The 20,278-nt window shown below is 39.9% G+C and overlaps 1 protein-coding gene across 1 annotated transcript; it reads left to right on the plus strand.

Moving 5' to 3' along the window:
- The first annotated feature begins 1,499 nt into the window (after positions 1-1,499).
- On the plus strand, positions 1,500-15,630 carry LOC140327593 (vomeronasal type-2 receptor 26-like). The gene is made up of 4 exons (XM_072406981.1): positions 1,500-1,553; positions 2,028-2,151; positions 10,293-11,167; positions 15,433-15,630. The coding sequence occupies exons 1-4, from the start codon at positions 1,500-1,502 to the stop codon at positions 15,628-15,630; spliced, it is 1,251 nt and encodes a 416-aa protein (XP_072263082.1).
- The last annotated feature ends 4,648 nt before the right edge of the window (positions 15,631-20,278 follow it).

Raw genomic sequence — 20,278 nt, forward strand, 5'->3', positions numbered from 1 at the left:
CCATCAAATAAAAATGGCAATATTTTTCAATTACAAAACGTAACTTATATTATTCCAAATATCTCAGTGGCGGATGTAATGCCACTTGTGAGGGATTTTTCAAATCAAGGAAACTCTCTACGGATGTATCTGGCAGTGAAAGCTTTAGCCCATTCTACAAATATTGCAAACAAGTTAAACACGGCATTTAGGGCTGATCAGGTAAACTCTACAGTTCAACTTAAAGTAATCCTGATTTTTACATTCCGTTTTCCTGTTTTTTTACATATTCATAATCAATTTTGTTTTTTTTGTTTTTTTCTCCTTACTTTCTCACCGATTATTATGTAAAAGTGTATTTCCTAAGCGCAATCACGTTCATTTATTTGTCTATATTAACAACTGATTTGTGTAAAATATTGCTAGAAATCTAGATTTGCCAATCTTTCTTAAAAAGATGGTGAATCTGTTCTGTAGTTAGAAAGCCATACATACAATTTAAAGTTTTCCACAGTAAAAAGAAAAAATATAATCACTTGTTCTCCTGGCTCAGTCTAAGTCTAAGTCACTCCTTATGCTTGTAGGACATCAAGCTAGACTCAAAAAACCTGAAAAAACAGGTGAATATTTTAATTTTATTGAATTTGAGGTAAGATCATATTATTATATTAGTACTTATATATTATAAGTACTGTCACCGGAATGTATGGGGTGAAAATGTCATTTTTTGCTAGGGGTTTAGCTCATTAGCATCCCAATTCTTCAACATACAAGAATGTTTGTTTTGAGTCTGTCGATACTATCCCTTTAAATTAGTTAATGTGACCCGGGGTCTGCAGAATCCATAGCATTTTTTCACCTAGGTAAATACTGTAGTTTAAGCGTGGCATATTATTTTTTCCTTGAGCAGCACAAAATGCTCTTGTTGGTAATGTACAGATGATATCCTGGAAAAAGAAAAACTGCTGGACTTTAATGTGGTTTTGATTACAATATTCTGTGGAGTAAAATGCTATATGCTGTACAGTGATACAATGTAATATTGAGCCACGTCCAATGTTGGAGAGGGCGGCAGTGACATTTCCACTGCTCACTGCTATAATAACAGTTATCTCCCTCTAATTACATATAACAGAGAGCCAGCAACCTACTCTGTTCTCTAAAACGAATTTGTCTTTCACAAAACAGAATGGTCTATCTTATAATCATGAAATCAATCATTGATCATTCTATCTGTTCTTGTAGAAAATGCAAACATATTGTTTATTGCAAGAGCTGCTGCCAAATGAAGCAAAAACCGATCACTTTGCTAAACATTCCAATGTTTTTGTTTTGTCCTTCAGTTGTATAAATATGTAAAACTAATACGGAATCCAATAATGATTTTCCATAATAAAACTTTTTTTGATAAAAATGGGGAATTTGCCATCGATTTAAAAATCTCCAATTTGGTACAGCCATCTGATAGTACATGGAACATATTTGCAGTTGGAAATTACATACCATGGGAACCAGATGACATGCAACTCTATATCAATGACAGTGCTATACAGTGGAAGATGCACAGCAATGAGGTGAGAAACATTGACATTCCTCTATACTGGTCAGCTATTGTGAATTATTTTTCATGCTGCAAATATGTTTGTTTTTTTTTACATTAGAAAAATCGGAATCTTGCCAAAAATAGTGAGGTTGAACTTTTTATGAAAACAATTAGTCAGTTAGATCCGGCTTATTCTGTTATTCTCAGCTCCAGTGTGTGACACATCCATGGAATAATCACTATAAGGACTGGATGTAGTTCTACATCTGCGGATGTGCTGTTATATAGATTTCATATTACATTTTTTCTGTTACCATTATTTCCACTGGAACCAATGATATTTGCAATTACATTGGTAAAAAAGTTGCCCAGAAGGAATAACATGGCACCAGGAATTGGACACAATAGAATTTGGTCACCTCTATCTTACTGTTTATTTCTCAAATTTGTTTAAAAGCAAACTTATCTTTATCTATAGATAATGTTTTCCTATAATATATTTTAGAAGCCGGAGTCTCGGTGCTCAGACCGTTGTCAACCAGGGACCAGGAAGAAGCCCGGATTGTCTATCCACCCTTGCTGCTATGATTGTGTCCCATGTGCGGAGGGGGAGATATCCAATATTACAGGTATATTGAATATATAGATCTTAAAAATGTTTCAGTGCAACTAATCTCCCCTCTCCATCTTAATTCCCCCTTCACATATCATGCTGGACTACTTTGCTGTGAAATGACACCCAGCCATCACCTCCAGGCTTTTTCGGCCATGGACAAACAAGAACAGGTGGATCTGGTGCAAGCAGGCAGGACAGGCAGAGCAAAGTAGAAGAGGTTGAAGACAAACTGAGCTCAGGCAGGATCTGCAAAGATTGCAGACGTAAATGGCCGTCCTAAGTTCTGCCCCGAGTCCTGCCCATGCATATAGACACATAGTTTGACAATCACAGGAACAGGGCATGACATTTCCAGATATATTGTGAACATACAGTGTAGTAAATGTCGCCAGTTTCCATGTTCATAGAAAGACAACACATTTATTCAGATAATAATAAATTGGAAGAGTGCTTCACTTAAATTATATATAGAAACATTATTGCATTATGCAGAACACTTTTTCAGCATTGCATGTAAACAACAGAAAGACTTTTTACTATAAATTAATAGCATACATAATATATACCCTGTTTCCCCGAATATAAGGCACTCTCTTATATTTTTTGAAATGCCAAAATATGCCCTGGGTCCTATTTTCAGGGGATGTCTTATTTTTCCATGAAGAAGACTACAGTACACAAAAAATCGGGGGTGGCTTACTTAATGGGGATGTCCTAAAATCGGGGAAACACGGTAGTAGTACAATAGTGCAAAATAATATAATGACCACCAGGTGGCACTAAATAGAGTGTTACTTAGCTAAGGGTTATTTTGGACTTATTAGTTGCCCCCAATAAATAAAAGTCCTTAGGTGAACATCCAAGTATATGAGTTGCAGCCTTCTTAACAAGTAAATCCAACGTTTTGCCAGAGCTTGGCTTTCTCAGGGGGAAGTATGGGCTTGCAAGGTATAGATTAAGGTAAGGGGATAAAGAAATGATTTTCAATGTAAACAATAATAATGTAAGACCCTGGTCAGTACCAGTATTCCCCAGACACCGGTGCCCCAATCTACACTGCACTCTTCCCCTACAGTGAGCCCTCGCTCAGACTCAGGAGACAGGCTGCATCTCCCAGCACTGGGTTTGCCCCCAGGACTTAGTGCACAAGGGTTGGTGTCTGGGGATGGGCTGGCAGCAGACCAGGGGCCTACAGAGCCAAGTACCAAGAGTCCAATAGACAAAAGCAGAATTCAGAACAAGAGATCATAACAGAAAATCCGTCAAACACAGATAATCCGTCCACCAAAGTACACAGGGATAAACACAATCAGAGTTGAGCTCACAGGGAATACATTGATCCAGGCACCATAACTCGGGCAAAATAAATTGTGTTTTATACTGCGAGGAGCATGGAATCGCCAGGCAGATAAACTCCTCCTAATCCACGATACATGGATACCCAACTTTCCCCAACTGCACGAATAGCCAGCAGCCAATGACAAGTGACATACGGTTGTGATTGGCTACTGTCTATTCGTGCTGCCAATCGGAATGCCCCATTCATTAACCTCCTGACCGGTTTATTTCTGTCTGGATTTTGTTTGTCTGAATGCGGTACATTGTTTTTCATGAACATTTTTTTTTTCATTGTAGGCCTGTAATTCTTTGGCATAACAGATGTCCAAACAAGGGTCTAGTAGACATCATGAGTATAATAAAGTTTGAAACACAAAATCAAGCCAAAATAATGGTGGCTCAGAGGTTAGCCCTATGGCCTTTGCAGCGCTAGGTCCTAGGTTCGAATCCAAGCCAGGACTCTATCTGCATAGAGTTTGCAGGTTCTCCCCATGTCTGTGTGGGTTTCCTCCAAAAAAACATGCAATAAGGGCAATTGGCTTCCCCCTAAATTGACCTTAGACTACATTAATGACACATGACTATAGTAGAGACTTTAGATTGTGAGCTCCATTGAGGGACAGTTAATGACACAACTATAGACTTTGTACAGCGCTGCATAATATGATGGTGCTATATAAATTCTGTATAATAATAAATTTAATTATAAACTTTACATAGAAAACACAAACAGTTGACGTTTATCTGATCATTTATCTCATATTAACTAATAAACATTTTACAATAAACAATTCCGGGTGTGATATATTTTAAAACAAGGGACAGCACAGAGTCCAAGATCACGATCCGGGCACACAAACCAAGTTTCTTTTCTGATTTTTTTCCCGGTGTAATCCTGCTTAGCGCAGCACACCATGCACATTCTTGTTGGCGCTTCCTTTCTTGCGCTTGGTGGTATATGGTCCATAAAGTGACGACCAGTCAGGCGTTCCGGGTTCACCACTGTAGTAGCAAGGCGTCCAACTCGACCTGTGTCCCTTGTTGTGTTTGGTGGTTCAAACAAATCTTTGCCAGACAACTATTTCCTCGGTCTTCAGCTTCTGTTTGGTGTACATGGATGGCAATTCGCCCCGGTTAGCCCTAATGGCTCCAGAAACATCAGTTTTATGCTTGATCAGAAACTTCAGATCAAAACGTTCAGGTGAGCTGTAAAAATTGTCTGTAGTGACACACGAGCCTTGATTGAGCAATGGCTCAGTTAGTGACAGATGATGTTGCCACTCCATAGCTGCTGAATCTGGGGCTTTCCAGTGTATATCACAGAGTTCCAGATATAGCGTGTCGCTGATTCACACAGCATAAATTATTTCACACTGAACCGTGCTCTCTTGGATGCCATGTATTGCACCCAGCTGAGCCTCCCCTTGTAGGCCATTGGACTTTTCTCTATACGTATGTCTCTTTGTGGCACATAGCTGTCTCTGAAGTTTTTTCAGCTTAGGTGCAGGATGAGCTTTCTCATAAAAATGTCATAATTAGAAAAATGTAGGTACTTCATGATCAGGCCAAAACGATATTCAGACATGACTGTACCAAAAAAAGGTGTAGCAGTCAGTCTATTCTTGGACCAATACCACTTCTGCCGGGGTTTCCCCATCACTCCTGGATAATAGTTAGCCCCAGAAAAAGCCAGATGTCCTTTTTGGTGACAGGTTCCAATTTCCTGCTTCTGGAAAACCTGCTGGGTGTAGCAGCTAATTGTTGCTCGGTGTACCTGTTGGTTTCCTCAACATTTTTCGGAATGACTTGGTCAAATCGTTGCTGTCACTTTCGGTGTCCAATGACAGGATTTCAGGTGAATCACTGTTGCTTGACTCCACTAGCGATTTCAAGTCGCTCCTGGTGTCTGCAAGTTGTTCATAAGCAGCTTGAATTGAGAGACGCCTTTTAGAAGCCATGGCAGAGGTCAGGGCTGGCAGCAGGCAAAAATGTTGTCAGAATTCAAACAGAGGTCAGGGCAGGCGGCAGGCAGATAAGTGGTCAAAAGGTCAGGCAGAGGTCTGGAAGGCGGCAAGCAGAGGCGTGGACAGAATCCACACAGAGGTCAGGCAGGCAGTGAAGTGGTCAAAAGGTCAGGCAGAGGTCAGTAATCAAATGTAATTGCAGATAGGCAGGGAAATGTAACAATGTAACACTCCAATATTCACTACAACAATCAAAAAGATACTGGCTACTTTGTATTGAATTCAATACAGTTATTTGTATTGAATCCAAAACAAATTTATTTGAATTTCCCACCACGTCCTGAACACAACGGCCACACGCACTGACTTCTCCGGGAACTCCCCCGGTGACTCATCAGATGCAAAAGATGCCGGCCAGAAGGAAGCGAGGAGACACGAAGGAAGATGGAGAACCAAGGAGGACGCCGGCGGATCAGGTAAGGCTCGATTTACCATTTCTATTTCACTTTTTTAGCTACCCCCGAGTGTCTTTTTTCTAACCCGAGTAACACTCAGGGTTACGGCTCAGGGGGTTAAATCCAAAAGAATGGGGCATTCCAATTGGGCCAGACTTGTTCCTCTTTACCTCCCAGCATCCCCACACTGCGCTTTCCAATACAACATTACAGGGTTTGCAGAAAATGCGATATACCCAGGCCACGATTTTCAAACCTCGATATAGATGCGGTACAAGAATAATGCCAGTAAAAATATTCAATTAGGTGTGCAAGTATAGAGTAGATATTAGAATGATATTACTGACATATGCAATGATTTATAGGAGTAGCGTAATACCGAGAAATAGTAACAGCAAAAGCTCCCTAAATAAGTAAGGTGTATGTAAGAGGCAGTCTGCAATCAAAATATGGCAGCTCTAGAGTAGTGAAGTAATAAACATGAAGGTATAATGTGTAAGAAGCACTACTTATAGGGAACAATATTAACGATTAATATCAATACTATATATATATATATATATATATAACTACCAAGTACCATATATATACCAATGTATCAAGTTATAAATATATAATCGATACCAATCTGTATATGTATCATCCAAACATAATTCCCTATTTGTATGGGAAAGGAAATTCTGAGCAGTGTATTACAATAAATAAAAAAGGTATCTTAGATATTAGAATTGCTGTTTCTAAATAAAAGCTAGGCAGCAGCAAGGAGCAGCAATGGTAAGCCTGCTTGTCTGAGGATTAATGCTGTTTAATGCTTGGTTTTCATAAATCCAATTGCATTGCTTACAGTTCTCACATTTGAATGGTACTATGATCATCGGTTGGAGGGTGCTTGTGGGTTAGAGGCGTAGACTAGGGGGTGTGCTTTCAGAATACCCCAATGTTTAGACAGAATGTGATATACATTTTTACTGCTGATGAGCTGTTACCTTTCTGGTAAGTTCTTTTGAAAGTTTTTTGCGTTTTTTGCTGTAAGCTCTTAGTAGACACCATATTTTAAGGTGAATTGTGCATCCTCTGTGCAGTTTCTCTTTATGATATTGGCACTAAGGCATTCTGTAAACTAAAGACTCAGGGTGGGCACTTTGGGCACATAGAATGGAATTGCCAGCCGTATCTTTTCTGAACAGTGCAGTGGTTTAACAGTAATCTTGCGTGATGTTAATGTAAATGGCCAGAAAAATGATTTTGTTGGTGGGATTTAACATGGAAAACTTGAGGTTGTAGTCACTGAATTGAATAAAATGACATAGTTACATAGTCAGTCACGTTGAAAAACAACAAGTCCATCAAGTTCAACCACTAGGGTAATAAACATATCCCATGGATAATCCAGAGGAAGGTAAAAAACTGGTACAATTAGCTCCAACAGGGGAAAAAAATCCTTCCTGATTCCATGAGGCAATTGGATGTTGCCTGGATCAGCAGTCAAGCAGACAAGCATAGGATACTACCTTACACGATCATGTAAGTGCCAAAACCTTTTTTAACAACTGTTATTTTATATAAATCTATATTGGTCTGATATATTCCAAATTAATAATTGAAAACAACAATCTGTTGTATATAGCTAAATATATAGCTTAATATCACTCTAAATCCTAAATGATCAAGGGTATTTGGTTGCATATAGCACATCATATAGTTTACATTCTGAACACCAGCATGTACTTGATACTTTAACACTCAAGTAAGATATTTTTCACTGATTTAGATACATCTTGTGCAAGCGACCAATACATGTTGTCACCCCTGAGGAAGCCATATTTGGCGAAACACGTTGGGTACTATTAGCAACATGACCCCATGGTTAAAAATTCTGTATGGCAAGTAAATGTTTGACTGATGACATGCTGCATGTCTAGTGCTCCCTGTGGCCTATGTTGGACCACAAGAAACTATTGTGGTCCAATTTGACTTTATAATTTTCTTTATTGTATTCAGCCCCCCTAGGGCTCCAATTATACTGCTGTTGACTACTATATTGTATAGTGGCCTTTTTCTTATGTTATGTTTCACCATGTTTGTTTTATATACAATACAAATACACTGTTTGTGCCAAAAAACCCTTGATAGTATGAAGCATGCATGTTTTTAGCCCCCAATTTAATAATTTTACATTTATCTGTATTAAAAGTTTTTTCCACTTTTGGCTGCCCAATCACACAGTACATTCAGGTCTGCCTGTAGATTAAAGACGTCTTGTATGGACATAATTCCATTACATAGTTTGGTGTCATCTACAGACACAGAAATGGTTCTTTTAATCCCAAACTCTATATAATTTATACATTTGTAAACAGTAAAGGTCCCAACACTGAACCCTGGGGTACACCACTAATAACCTTAGACCATTCAGAGTATGAATCATTAATTACAGCTCTCTGGATGTGGTCTTTAAGCCAGTTTTCTAGCCTTTTTCAGATTGACATTTCTAAACCTGTTGACCCTACCTTGCATATTAAAGGTCTGTGGGGTACAGTGTCAAATGCTTTAGCAAAGTCCAAGTACACTATATCAACTGCTACTCCACTGTCTATCTGTTTATTTACTTCGTCATAAAAAGACAGTAAATTTGTCTGACAACTTCTGTCTTTCTTGAAGCCATGTTGACTATAATAGTTCACGTATAATATTATTTACTAGCAGAAAGTCCTCTATGTGGTTCTTTATCAAAATCATTAGGACCTCTCCAACTATGGGCGTTAAACTAACTGGTCTGTAGTTACCTGGTAATGACTTTGCTCGCTTTTTGAAGATAGGAACCACATTGGCCTTATGCCAATCCATTGGCACCATGCCATTGTGACTTAAGAGTCTCTAAAAATTTGAAATAACGAAAAAAAAATGAAATATCTGAGCTCAGCTCTTTGAGGACACGTGGATGTAATCCATCAGGACCTGGTGATTTGTCAACCTTAACTTTGCCCAACTGTTTTTCAATCATATCAATTTTGACCCATTGTGACTCATTTAAGGCAGTGACAAGCTCTGCAATTTTCCTTGGTGTACACAGAGGAGACAGAGCCAACACCTGAAATTATTGGTCTGACTGTGGGATTTTTAATGTCCTTATGGACCTTTATGGATGATTTACCAAAAGTCCATGTAGGTGCCCAAAGTCCCAGCACTTGCGCAGGTAATACAGAACACAGAGTCCCTCATGTTTAAGAGGTGGGACATCAGCTTCTGCTACTCCCCTCAGCGCTTTCAGACAGGCAAGTTTACCCTTGCTTCCTAGTGCTGCTACCTAACTTTGATTTAGAAACAGCAATCCTAAGGCCTAAGGTACTTTTTTTATTTATTGTAATACCCACTCAGAATTTTCTTTCCTTTACATTTAGGGAATTATGTTTGGATGATACTCATACAGTTTGGTAATGATTATATATTTATATCTTGATACATTGTTAAATATATGGTACTTGGTTTTAATATTAATTATTAAGATTGTTCCCTATAAGCAGTCCTCCTTTCATATTATACCTTGAGGTTTATTACTTCAGTACTCTGGAGCTGCCATAGTTTTGATTGCAGACTACTTATTACATACACCTTACTTATTTCGGGAGCTTTTGCTGTTACCAGTTCTGGGTATTATTGTAGTCCTATAAATGATGGCAAATGTCAGTAATATCATTCTAATAACTACTCCATACTTGCTCACCTAATTTAATTTTTTACTGGCATTATGATTGCACCGCTTCAACTTAGTTACCCTATAACATTATCTGTGACAATATTTCACTAATATTTCAATATTTCATATTGTTTACATTGTAAATCATGTAGTTATCCTTTTATACCTCAGCCAATGCGTTGCAGGCCCATATTTACCCCTGAGGAAGACAAGCTCTAAAACAAAACACGTCAGGTTTAACTTTTAAGAAGGCTGCAATTCATATACTTGGATGTTCACAAGAAGACTTTTATTTATTTTGGGCAACTAATAAGGATACACTGTATTCAATGCCACTTGGTGAATGTATTATTGTACTACTGTATAATATGCTGTAAATACATTGTAAAAAGACTTTCTGTTGTTTATATGCAATGCTGAAAAGGTCTTTTTTCTTTTTGTCCTAATGTCAAACATATTTAATCAAACAGAAAACATTATCAGCATGTCCGCTGTTTCCACATAATAAAGTCCAGGCCTTGGAGTTGGTGTAGAGTGATTATAAAAGGTTAGAACCAAGACAGATTCAGATATATGTACAGTGCATTTCATGTAAGGAAGTTTTTCCTGATGAATTAATCTAAATAAATTCTTTACTAATTTAAGTAGAAGAAGGATCATTGTGTCTGCTATAAAAATATAGTTGTATTAAACTTGGCAGATAGTGAGAATTGCATGAAATGCACAGAAGAGGAATGGCCAAATCAGAAGAAGGATCGGTGTATTCAAAAACTTCTGGAATTTCTCTCCTACACAAATGAAATCTCTATAATATTTATATCACTCTCTGTCTCATTTTGCATTGTGACTCTCTTAGCGATGGGGATTTTTATATTATATCTGAACACCCCCATTGTCAAAGCCAATAACAGAAACCTGAGTTTTGTTCTCCTTGTCTGCATCTTGTTGAGCTTCCTCTGTGTGTTCTTGTTCCTTGGTCAGCCCCTGGATATAACCTGTATACTGCGTGTCATGACATTTGGAGTCATCTTCTCCATAGCCGTCTCCTCTCTCCTGGCCAAAACAATCATGGTTTACATTGCTTTCAGGGCCACCAAACCTGGCAGCTACTGGAGGAAATGGATTGGAGTCACACTGGCCAATTCCGTAGTATCAGTGTGTTCATCTGTTCAGGGTATAATATGTCTTATTTGGATGTCTGTATCTCACCCCTTTCAGGAAATGGACACTCACTCTTATCAGGACAAGATTGTCATTCAGTGTAATGAGGGGTCAGTTATCGGGTTCTACTCCGTGTTGGGTTATATGGGGGTTCTGGCAGCTGTGAGTTTTGTTCTGGCTTTCATGGTGAGGACATTACCGGACAGTTTTAATGAGGCCAAGTACATCACCTTCAGCATGCTGGTGTTCTGCAGTGTGTGGATTGCCATGATCCCGGCCTATCTGAGCACCAAAGGGAAATACATGGTGGCTGTGGAGATTTTCGCTATACTGACCTCCAGTGCTGGACTTCTAAGCTGTATAGTCCTCCCAAAATGTTTCATCATTTTATTTAAGTCCAAATTGAATTCTCAGGCATGTTTACGTAAAAACAAAAATAATAGTTAACTTATATACTCGTGGCTGTCTATATATAAATATATAAAACAGTGACACAGATATTGCCATTTTTTTAGTTAGGAGTGTCATAGTAGGTTAAGTGTTGATGTAGAAGGTTTTGATTGTATGAAGTAACTAAAGTATACGAGTTTCTAAAACTTAATTAAAATAGTAGCTCAGATAAAACTTTTATGAGGAGATGAGACTTTTAAGCCAGAGACACAGCAAGGCACGGGGGGAGGGAAGAGGTGGAGTGAGGAGTTACCTTAGCCATAGTACCCAAGATTTTGAACAAGCCCAGGTGCAAGTTTTGACTGTCAATGAGTAATGTTTGCTGAATTAACTGCAATACATCTAAGTTAACAAAAATTAAACTGACAAGTAGAAAATTTTCCTTCTTATTTTTTCCCTCATATGTGAAGGGGCTTTAAACTAACTAAATATAACTGGACTACAGAGTGGTGCAAATTTGTGAAGTAATACCATAGGTGGAACAGGTCAGGGCAAGAAGCAATTAAGGATAGTAAGGATGATGCTGGAGTATAAAACTAAAGAAGCAGATATCGCACAAATACACAAGACAGAAATGCTATTAGCACAGGGAAAGGACAATAGGTAATGTTCCAACTTGGATCAATTACTGGAGAGGCAATATGAAATGGAGCATGGAAATAGAGTCTGCAAGCTCCTTGATCAGGCAACATCCTGTTGGTTGTCACTCCCTTCTTTAAAAAGGTTCATGTGCTGGAGCAGATCATGTAAATATGCAGAAGATCATGTAACTGGTAGGTACCAGTCACAGCCTGAAGAGGGAGTACTTATAGCATACAGATCTCCAATGGAATCCACATTTTCACCAAGAGGCCAAGAGGTGAAATGCATTAGCAAACTATTCTAGTATATCTTTATGGAGTCACACAGAACAAACAAGGATGCAAATAGACCATCAAATATTATAGGCTCCAAGGTCAGAACTGCTGGTTAGAGAGCGGTTCCAGGTAATGGGTGGAGATGAGCGAGAATGCCTCTGACATTCTTGTGAAAATGCCCTTGAACTTTTGATGAGTGTGCAAAATTTCGGCAAACCGATATCGCTGACCTATCGGAAGATCGAGGAAATCATTGCAGGAGGATTCCCACGGCAGCATTGCAGCCGCGGTACTCTGCCTCCCTCCCCGGGCACTAGAGGTTAAATGAGGGCATGCCTCCATTTTATTTCTAGTGCCTGGGGATTGCGCACAGGAAGATTCTCATGGCTGAATTCATAAATGCAGTCACAGTATTCTTCCTGTTAGTGTAAGTCCCGCAGCTGTACTCATCACGGAATGATTCCTATGCCTGAATTCATTCATAATGAGCACAGCCGCGGAACTCTTGGGTACCTGGATAGAAAATCCCTACCCAAGAACACATACTACAGGGTTGCAAGAGCACTCAGGGGAAGGGAGCTGTCAGCTCCCCCGATTGCTCTTGCAGGTTCCAAAAAATTTGATCCCGACAGCTGAATTTTCATAGGTCATTCTCGCTTACCAAACATGGCCCAATTCGCTGTGAGATCGAATTTTAAAATTTTGCTTGCTCATCCCTAGTAATTGGTCTGTGACAAAATTGTGAGGGACCCTGATTAAAAATTGCCTTTCCAATAGGTAAAAGTCTTCCAAGGAGTTAAAACATTTGGTTTTAAAAGCCAATTCACTTTTAAGGAAACGCACCATTTGTCTTTTATTTCACGGAGGTTAATAAATCTTTTATCCTTTATGACATGGTGGAGTGTGAGGGGGGCTGTGCTCATCCCAGTGATGAAAATTCTTGCCATCTATCCCTAAATGTAGGAAGAACCCAACCTCTCATTTCAAAAGTAGAGTATTCTTATGAATCTCATGTGCCAGGGACATTATTCTTTAACAAAACGAAATACACAATCAAAACAAAAATGCATTCACTGACATGAAGATATATGCTCTCAAATAATACATTCTATATCTACGACCTCATTAGTTAGTTTCTATTGGCCAATTTCTCAAACTTATTCCTGAAGTCCAAACTTTGAATTGGGTTATTCACTGTGGCAGTATTCCTAAATTAATAATACAATGCAGAATGATTATCAAAAACAAGAAACCCCAAACTTTACTGTAATAGTAAATTTGTATATATTTCCAGAATGCAGAGTTCTGGACGCTATCTGTGAAAATCATACTATTTGTAAGATTGCATATGAATACATATTGCCTTAAAGCATCTCCCAAGCATGTGATTAAAAGAATTGTATTTTGTTCTGTTTCCCTCAAAATTACAAGAAGTAGACCCTCTTCCCACAGTACGTTATGTAAATAAATATGCAATGGCACATGATCCTTATGGCAGAGCCCAGCTACTTATGCCCTGTCTTATAATAATTACCATATTTTTCACACTATAAGATGCACCTGACCATAAGACGCACCTAGGTTTAGTGAAGGAAAACAAGGAAAAAAATATTCTGAACCAATACTATACTATGCAGTTCTCTACACTCATACATGGAGCATGTCCCATCATTACAGCCCCCTCCTGTGTAGGCATTGGCTGCTGTGTTCTCCTGCACCGAGCAGCCCCATGAATGTCTCCTCTCCCCTCCATGACACATTTGTCTCACCCTGTCCTGTGTGTCCAGTGTCATTACCTGTCCTATGTGTCCGGTGTCCAAATGCCTATTTTTGCAGTGTACATGTCAAGCAAATGGAGCTGTAAAGGTAGTTTAAGCATCTATCGGGATTCCCGTCGTACTAGAGACCCAGCTATCTTGAACACAAGCCCAACAACATTCTCCTTTGTCTGTTACCTCCCGCTTCTGCTACAATCCAGCCTCATCCATCCAGCAAAGGATAGCACAGCTGAAGATCATTATCCAGAGCACCATTAGATTCCTTCTACCTTCTATGGGATACATATTAACGGCTGTAAGAAACACTGAGAGGCCATATTGACACATAACACTACTCCGCCTAAACAGCTCCTCTATCCTACTTCATCCACTCCATCCAAAGACATATGAACAATGATTAGGATCCTATATATCTGGAGACTTTTTCTACTCCTCCTGGCACCCATATTATCTACTATAAGGTACTTCACATTCACCTACTTTTACTTGTTACAGGCCCTCTCAGTTATACAAAGACTTTGATATCTAAGCTTGGCAGTGACTGCACAGTTTATTTTTATTTTCCATACTGTCTGTACTATAAACCTTCCTCAATATTGGACTCTGGCTGACATATCTAACCTGAGTACCAGTGGTATTTCTCTTTCTGTGATGTGCCTGGTATATGCTATGCTCCTCTTATTACTGGCCTCACTTTAGTGGGCACTACAACACAACTGAACCGAATATTTTAATCTTCAACTATACTTAGCTGGTCCTCTCCTTAGTGCTTACCAACTACCTGCGAATTTCAACGGTTCATGCCTATCTTTCCTATTGATATCCTGGATAATATTACTCAATAACACTTCTGCCTTATTTCCATAATAATTGTGTTCTGATAGAGGACCATACCCCCATAGCTAAGCTCTAACTCCACATAGAGGACATTACAATACAAGTCTGCCCTACCGAATTTCTCTAGAAGACATCATTATGTGCAGGTAATTGCACAGGATGTGAGGCTTCGCCACTGCTGGGCTTTACATATGGGTATATAAATAACTATAGAAACGGAGAGACATAAGTTTTTCTCTCACCATATCTTCCAATATAACTCCAGAAATCTGGAAAGGAAATCCCAATAGTCAATCCTCCCAAAAACAGGAAATAGGGAACTTTTTTGCTCGTTCCAAAACCCCTGGTCCTAGTGGGAGTTGCCCTAACACCAGGTTTAACACCGCTCAAACCGCCATGTCTGGTCTAGAACCACCTGACTTTACACAAGAAGACTCATCTTCAAATTTTCCTTCCCAGCTGGGTGGAGACAAGGAACCTCCATGTCCCCCAAGGCCTTCACAAACTTCCATGGGCTCCCCAGATACAGAGATGGGACAGAGATGCAATTATAAGATCTCTACCTACCAAAGCAGATTTTGAATCGTACCTTATACGCATTCAAAACTCTTTCTGCTCTGAACTAGCCACACTTTAATCTGATCTTGGTTTCAGAATAGAGGAGGTGGAACGAACAACTGAAGATATCTGTACCCATTTACAAAACCACACCCTTAACAAGCATTCTGTATTGCTTCAACAAATCTTATACCTGCAGGATGACCTGGAGAACTGGAGACGCCGTAACAACATAAGGATTCGAGGGCTTTCAGAATCGGTTGAACCAAAAGATCACCGAACTCTTGGCCCAAAAAGTCAAGAGCCAAACAGACCCAGAGATGTGATTTGTCAAGTTCACTCCTACCACCTTAAAGAACTTATCATGCAGGAGGCCAGATCACAGGAAGAGTTTTAACAATGGGGCTTCCCGTTTCAACTATACGAGCAAAGAGGTAGCAAGTCTGCCACCTTTTCGTAAACTGGGAGACTTAGCTGCTTTTCTGGCAACATTTGAATTACCCCAAGTTAATCTTCCGGATTGGCCTACACTTCCCACGCCTTTAAATCCTCTGGCGAACTCTGAATTGCAGCAAGTACAGAAGAAGTCCAACAGAGACCAGATGCAAAGGTCTTCACAAGCTCTGCTGTGATCATGGACTAGACTATAGGGGTTTTATTGTACCCCTGGAGTAAAAGGACCGGTTATCTCCTTCTACAAAAGGTCAGGGTCGATACTGCCTTGAAATTCGTTTGCAATGATTATAGTTTAAAAAACAAATTTTTTTAAAGAAGCTGATTTCTGTTGGTACTCTCCCTCGTACCGCTAACACTAGCCTTTTCACCCAATGCTTATATTTTCATAAAATTATAGGCCCGGCCCGGGTGGTGGGAGCCTCGACCGGACCACCTGAGCTACCCCTTCCAAGGGAATTTACGCAGTTGATCTGTGCTTACTGTTATTGTTTATTTTATATTGATTGTTTATATATTTTTCTAACTTTTTGTTTTTACTACACAGTCTTATCCCCCTGTTCCTCCCCCATTTGACCTCCTCCTAAGCCCCTAACACCCTGCTCCTGGGAATACCTAAAACATTGGTGTGCCTTGAAAAACCTTTTAAATTTTCCTATGATGGGCCCAGTCAATGTAGTTATATATAATGTTAAACGGTTGAATACCCCTGAAAAGTGCTCCACAATACTGGCTGTACTACACAGATTAAAAACACAAATAGCCTTCATACAGGAAACCCATCTTCATAATGATAGGATCCCGAGGTTAGGTAACAAGAGATACCCTATAGTATATCATAGTTGTACTGATTCATCCAAAGCCAAAGGAGTCAGTATTCTGGTGGCCTTCTCTGTTACATGGCATTTTAAGGACCAAGTTAGCTTCCAGGAAGGTAGGTTCCCATTTGTTAAAGTAAATCTAAAGTTACATTAGCATCCATATATCTTCCTAATACCAATCAGGCCTCATTTCTAAATAAGACCTCCTCGAGAAACTAGAAAAGTTTTAAGAGGGCATCTTGATCCTAGGAGGAGTCTTTAATTTCACACCAGACTGGACTCTGGACACCTCTCGCAGCGGTCACAATCACTCTCCGCCTGGTAACAACGGTCAAATTCTGAAAGTTCTATCTCAACATAGGCTCCTTGATATATGGCGAACTTTACATCCCCAGGATAGAGATTACACATTCTTTTCATTCCCCCACAGCTCATACTCGAGGATTGACCATTTTTGACATTTTAAGTTACACAGAATACAGTCTTGTTCCACTGGCTCAATAACTTTATCAGACCATGCTCCGGTATTCATTTCTATAGAATTATGTTATCACTGCCCTAAATCCTGGAACTGGAGCCTAAACGAATCTCTCCTCCAAGACGCAGCTGTCTTGGCAGTTGTCAATTCTGAACTATCCTATTACTTTCAGACTAATGCTACTTCTGACACCAACCCACTTTTACTCTGGGAGGCTCATAAAGCGGTGATATGCAGTATATTTATTAAATGTGGGACTAGACTCAAAAGGGAATGCCAGAGGGAGATAGGGGACATCCTCAACCGCATTGCAATCCTAGAATCTTCTCACAAATCTTCCCTAGATAATACAATAGGCAAAGAACTCTGAGTTCTCCGTGAGAAACTTTCACTACTTTGTCTTGACAGGGCTAAATTTGCCCTTGCTAAATGCAAGAGGATGTTTTATTAACAGGGCAATAAGTGGTCGCAATACTAGCCAATGCTCTCCGTGTACAAAAAACTTGCTTGTTTATCCCTTTTCTCACGGACAACTGTGGATGCAAAATTTATCATACTAAAGATATAGCGGAATCCTTTCGCCAATACTATTCGACATTATATAACATCTTGTGACCATCCTCCCTCTCAGAGACGGGAGAGAGGATACAAGTGATCCAAAAATATCTCTTGAAGTGAAAAATGCCCTTTCTTTCTGCGTCCAAGAGGAAGATACTAGCGGAGGATCTCAGTGGATGAACTTAGTGCGGCCATAAGAGACACCCCCAACAGTAAAACTGTGCCCCTACGGGCCACCATCACGGTCATACCCAAAGAAGGTAAAGACCCCTTTTTGTGTGCGAGTTATTGCCCTATCTCTCACCTTAATCAGCACCTCAAACTCTTTACAAAAATTCATGCTTCCAGACTGATTAAGGTCATGCATAATCTTATCCATTTTGATCAAGTTGGTCTCATGCCCAGTAGGGAAGCCAGAGACAACATGACCAGAGTACTGAACTGGATATACCATGCCACATCCAAACACACTCCGCTAATGTTACTGTCAACAGATGCTGAAAAGGCTTTTGATCAGGTAGATGGGCCTTACATGGATAATACCCTCCTACACATATGCCTGGGCCCCAGAATGCTTTCATGGATAAGGGCTATTTACTCTAAACCCACGGTCAGGGTTAGAGTAAATGGACTGCTTTTGGACCCACTGTCCATTTCTATTGGCACGAGACAGGATTGTCCTTTATCCCCTGTAATCTTTATTCTATCCCTGGAGCCACTTCTTCTTACAATCCGCGCCTCCTCCGCTTTTTTGGGCTTAGACATGGGGTGTTCCGTACAGAAAGTGGCGGCTTACGCCGATGATTCATTGTTGGCCATAACCAATCCTATCATCTCCTTGCCTAATCTAATGACAATCTTGACCAAATTTAACTCCATGTCACATTTCAAAATCAACTATTCCAAATCTGCAGCCTTAGATATAATGCTCTCAAATGCAGTCCGCTCCCACCTCCAACAATCATTTGCTTTTTGCTGGGAACCCCATGCAATTACATATTTAGGCACGAAAATCCCCAAAACACTCTCTGAAATATATAAACATAATTATCTCCCATTACTCTCCACAGTGAAAAGTGACTTAGAAAAGTGGGACAAACTGACTTTCTCCTGGCTAGGACGTATCAATGTTATCAAAATGAACATTCTCCCTCAATTTTTATATATCTTTCAAACATTGCCCATTTTTTAGAACCCTTGTTTCTAAATTGTTTCGCTATATATGACGAAATAAAGCTCCAAGACTTTGCAGATCTCCACTTATGAGACCCAAACTAGAAGGGGGTCTGGGAATCCCAAACATATATAATTACTATCTATAGGCCCACCTGACGCATACTGGATTCGTATCGAAATGAGGGCTCTAAACAGTGGATATCGCTCGAACAAACTTTTTGCCCAACAGCCCTAAGCCTCCTCCCATTGCTGCCAGTATCGACTCTCCCAGGAATTAAATCTCATCCCACATTGGGATACACATGGGAGTTTACTGTACGGAACTTCCACCGTGTACACCTCTTGCCTTCCCCATCACCTCTCTTTCCCGGTCTGGGCAACCCGTATTTCCCCCCTGGAATGGAGGACGGGAGGTTCAAAGAACTGCTCCCTTCTGGTGTTGGTAGAGCGTTACACTTTGTTAAATCGAGCAGATGGACCAGTCCAGAAGAGTTAGGAGAGGCTTCGGGAGAGTTTCAACTAGATTTCTGGAAGACTTTGCAGATCTCCCACTGTTTGTCTACTCTCCGCTCGCCCCTATCTTACTGCAGGCCCCTTACACCTTTTGAACAATTATGCATAGGGTAGGGTGGAATCAGACATGCTTTATCTGTTGTTTATAGGCTCTTACAAATCCCAACCCCCGACTATACACCTACATTTCTTAGATCATGGGAGACTGATCTGAGTCTATTGCTATCTATGGAACAAAAGGAAAATATCCCATACTGGACCCATAAAGCGTCCATTGCTAGCAGATACCAAGAAATTTGTTTCAAGGTGGTTTCACTGTGGTACCGCACCCCAGAGAAACTACACCACATTTTTCCAGATGTACCTGACAGCAGCTGAAGGTGCCAGACAGAGAAAGGCTCACTATTGCATATATTTTTGAATTGTCCCCTTCTGAGTAATTTTTGGGTCGCTGTCCGGTCCATAGTTCAGCAAATGTCGGACCGGGATATTCCAGATGACCCGGCATTTTTCCTTTTACAACACAACTCATTTTCACAGAAGGCAAATAAAAGCTCAGTTATCAGACACCTTATCATGGCTGCTTTTTCCTGTATAGCCGCCTGCTGGCGGACTCCTGCTCCACCTACAATTGGTTCATGGCTCTGTAGAGTCAATAAGATCCATCACATGGCAGACCTTACATCCTCTATTCAGGGCACTGGCACGAAGGTGGCCAATACATGGTATTATTGGTCGCAGTTCATGATAACTAACGCATACCAGGATCTTTTTACACTTACTTAAAAATTCTCCATCTTTCTGCCCCCCTCCCTTTTTTTTTTAAGTACCCAACCTGCTTATTAGGCTTTGGTTGGTTCAGCCGATACAGAACCCTCCCATTTTGTAAATCTTCCCCTCTACCTTCTCTTTTCTTATCTACGTGTTCTTTAGCACTTTTTTATACCAATCTTTTTAGGTCTGTTGTACCAGGATTGTACTAATTTGCTTGGAATATTAAATTTATGGAAGTCATGTTTGTATATTTATTTTGCTTTATTTAATCC

Source organism: Pyxicephalus adspersus, chromosome 3 (genome assembly GCF_032062135.1).
Source record: "Pyxicephalus adspersus chromosome 3, UCB_Pads_2.0, whole genome shotgun sequence".
NCBI classification, from domain to species: domain Eukaryota; kingdom Metazoa; phylum Chordata; class Amphibia; order Anura; family Pyxicephalidae; genus Pyxicephalus; species Pyxicephalus adspersus.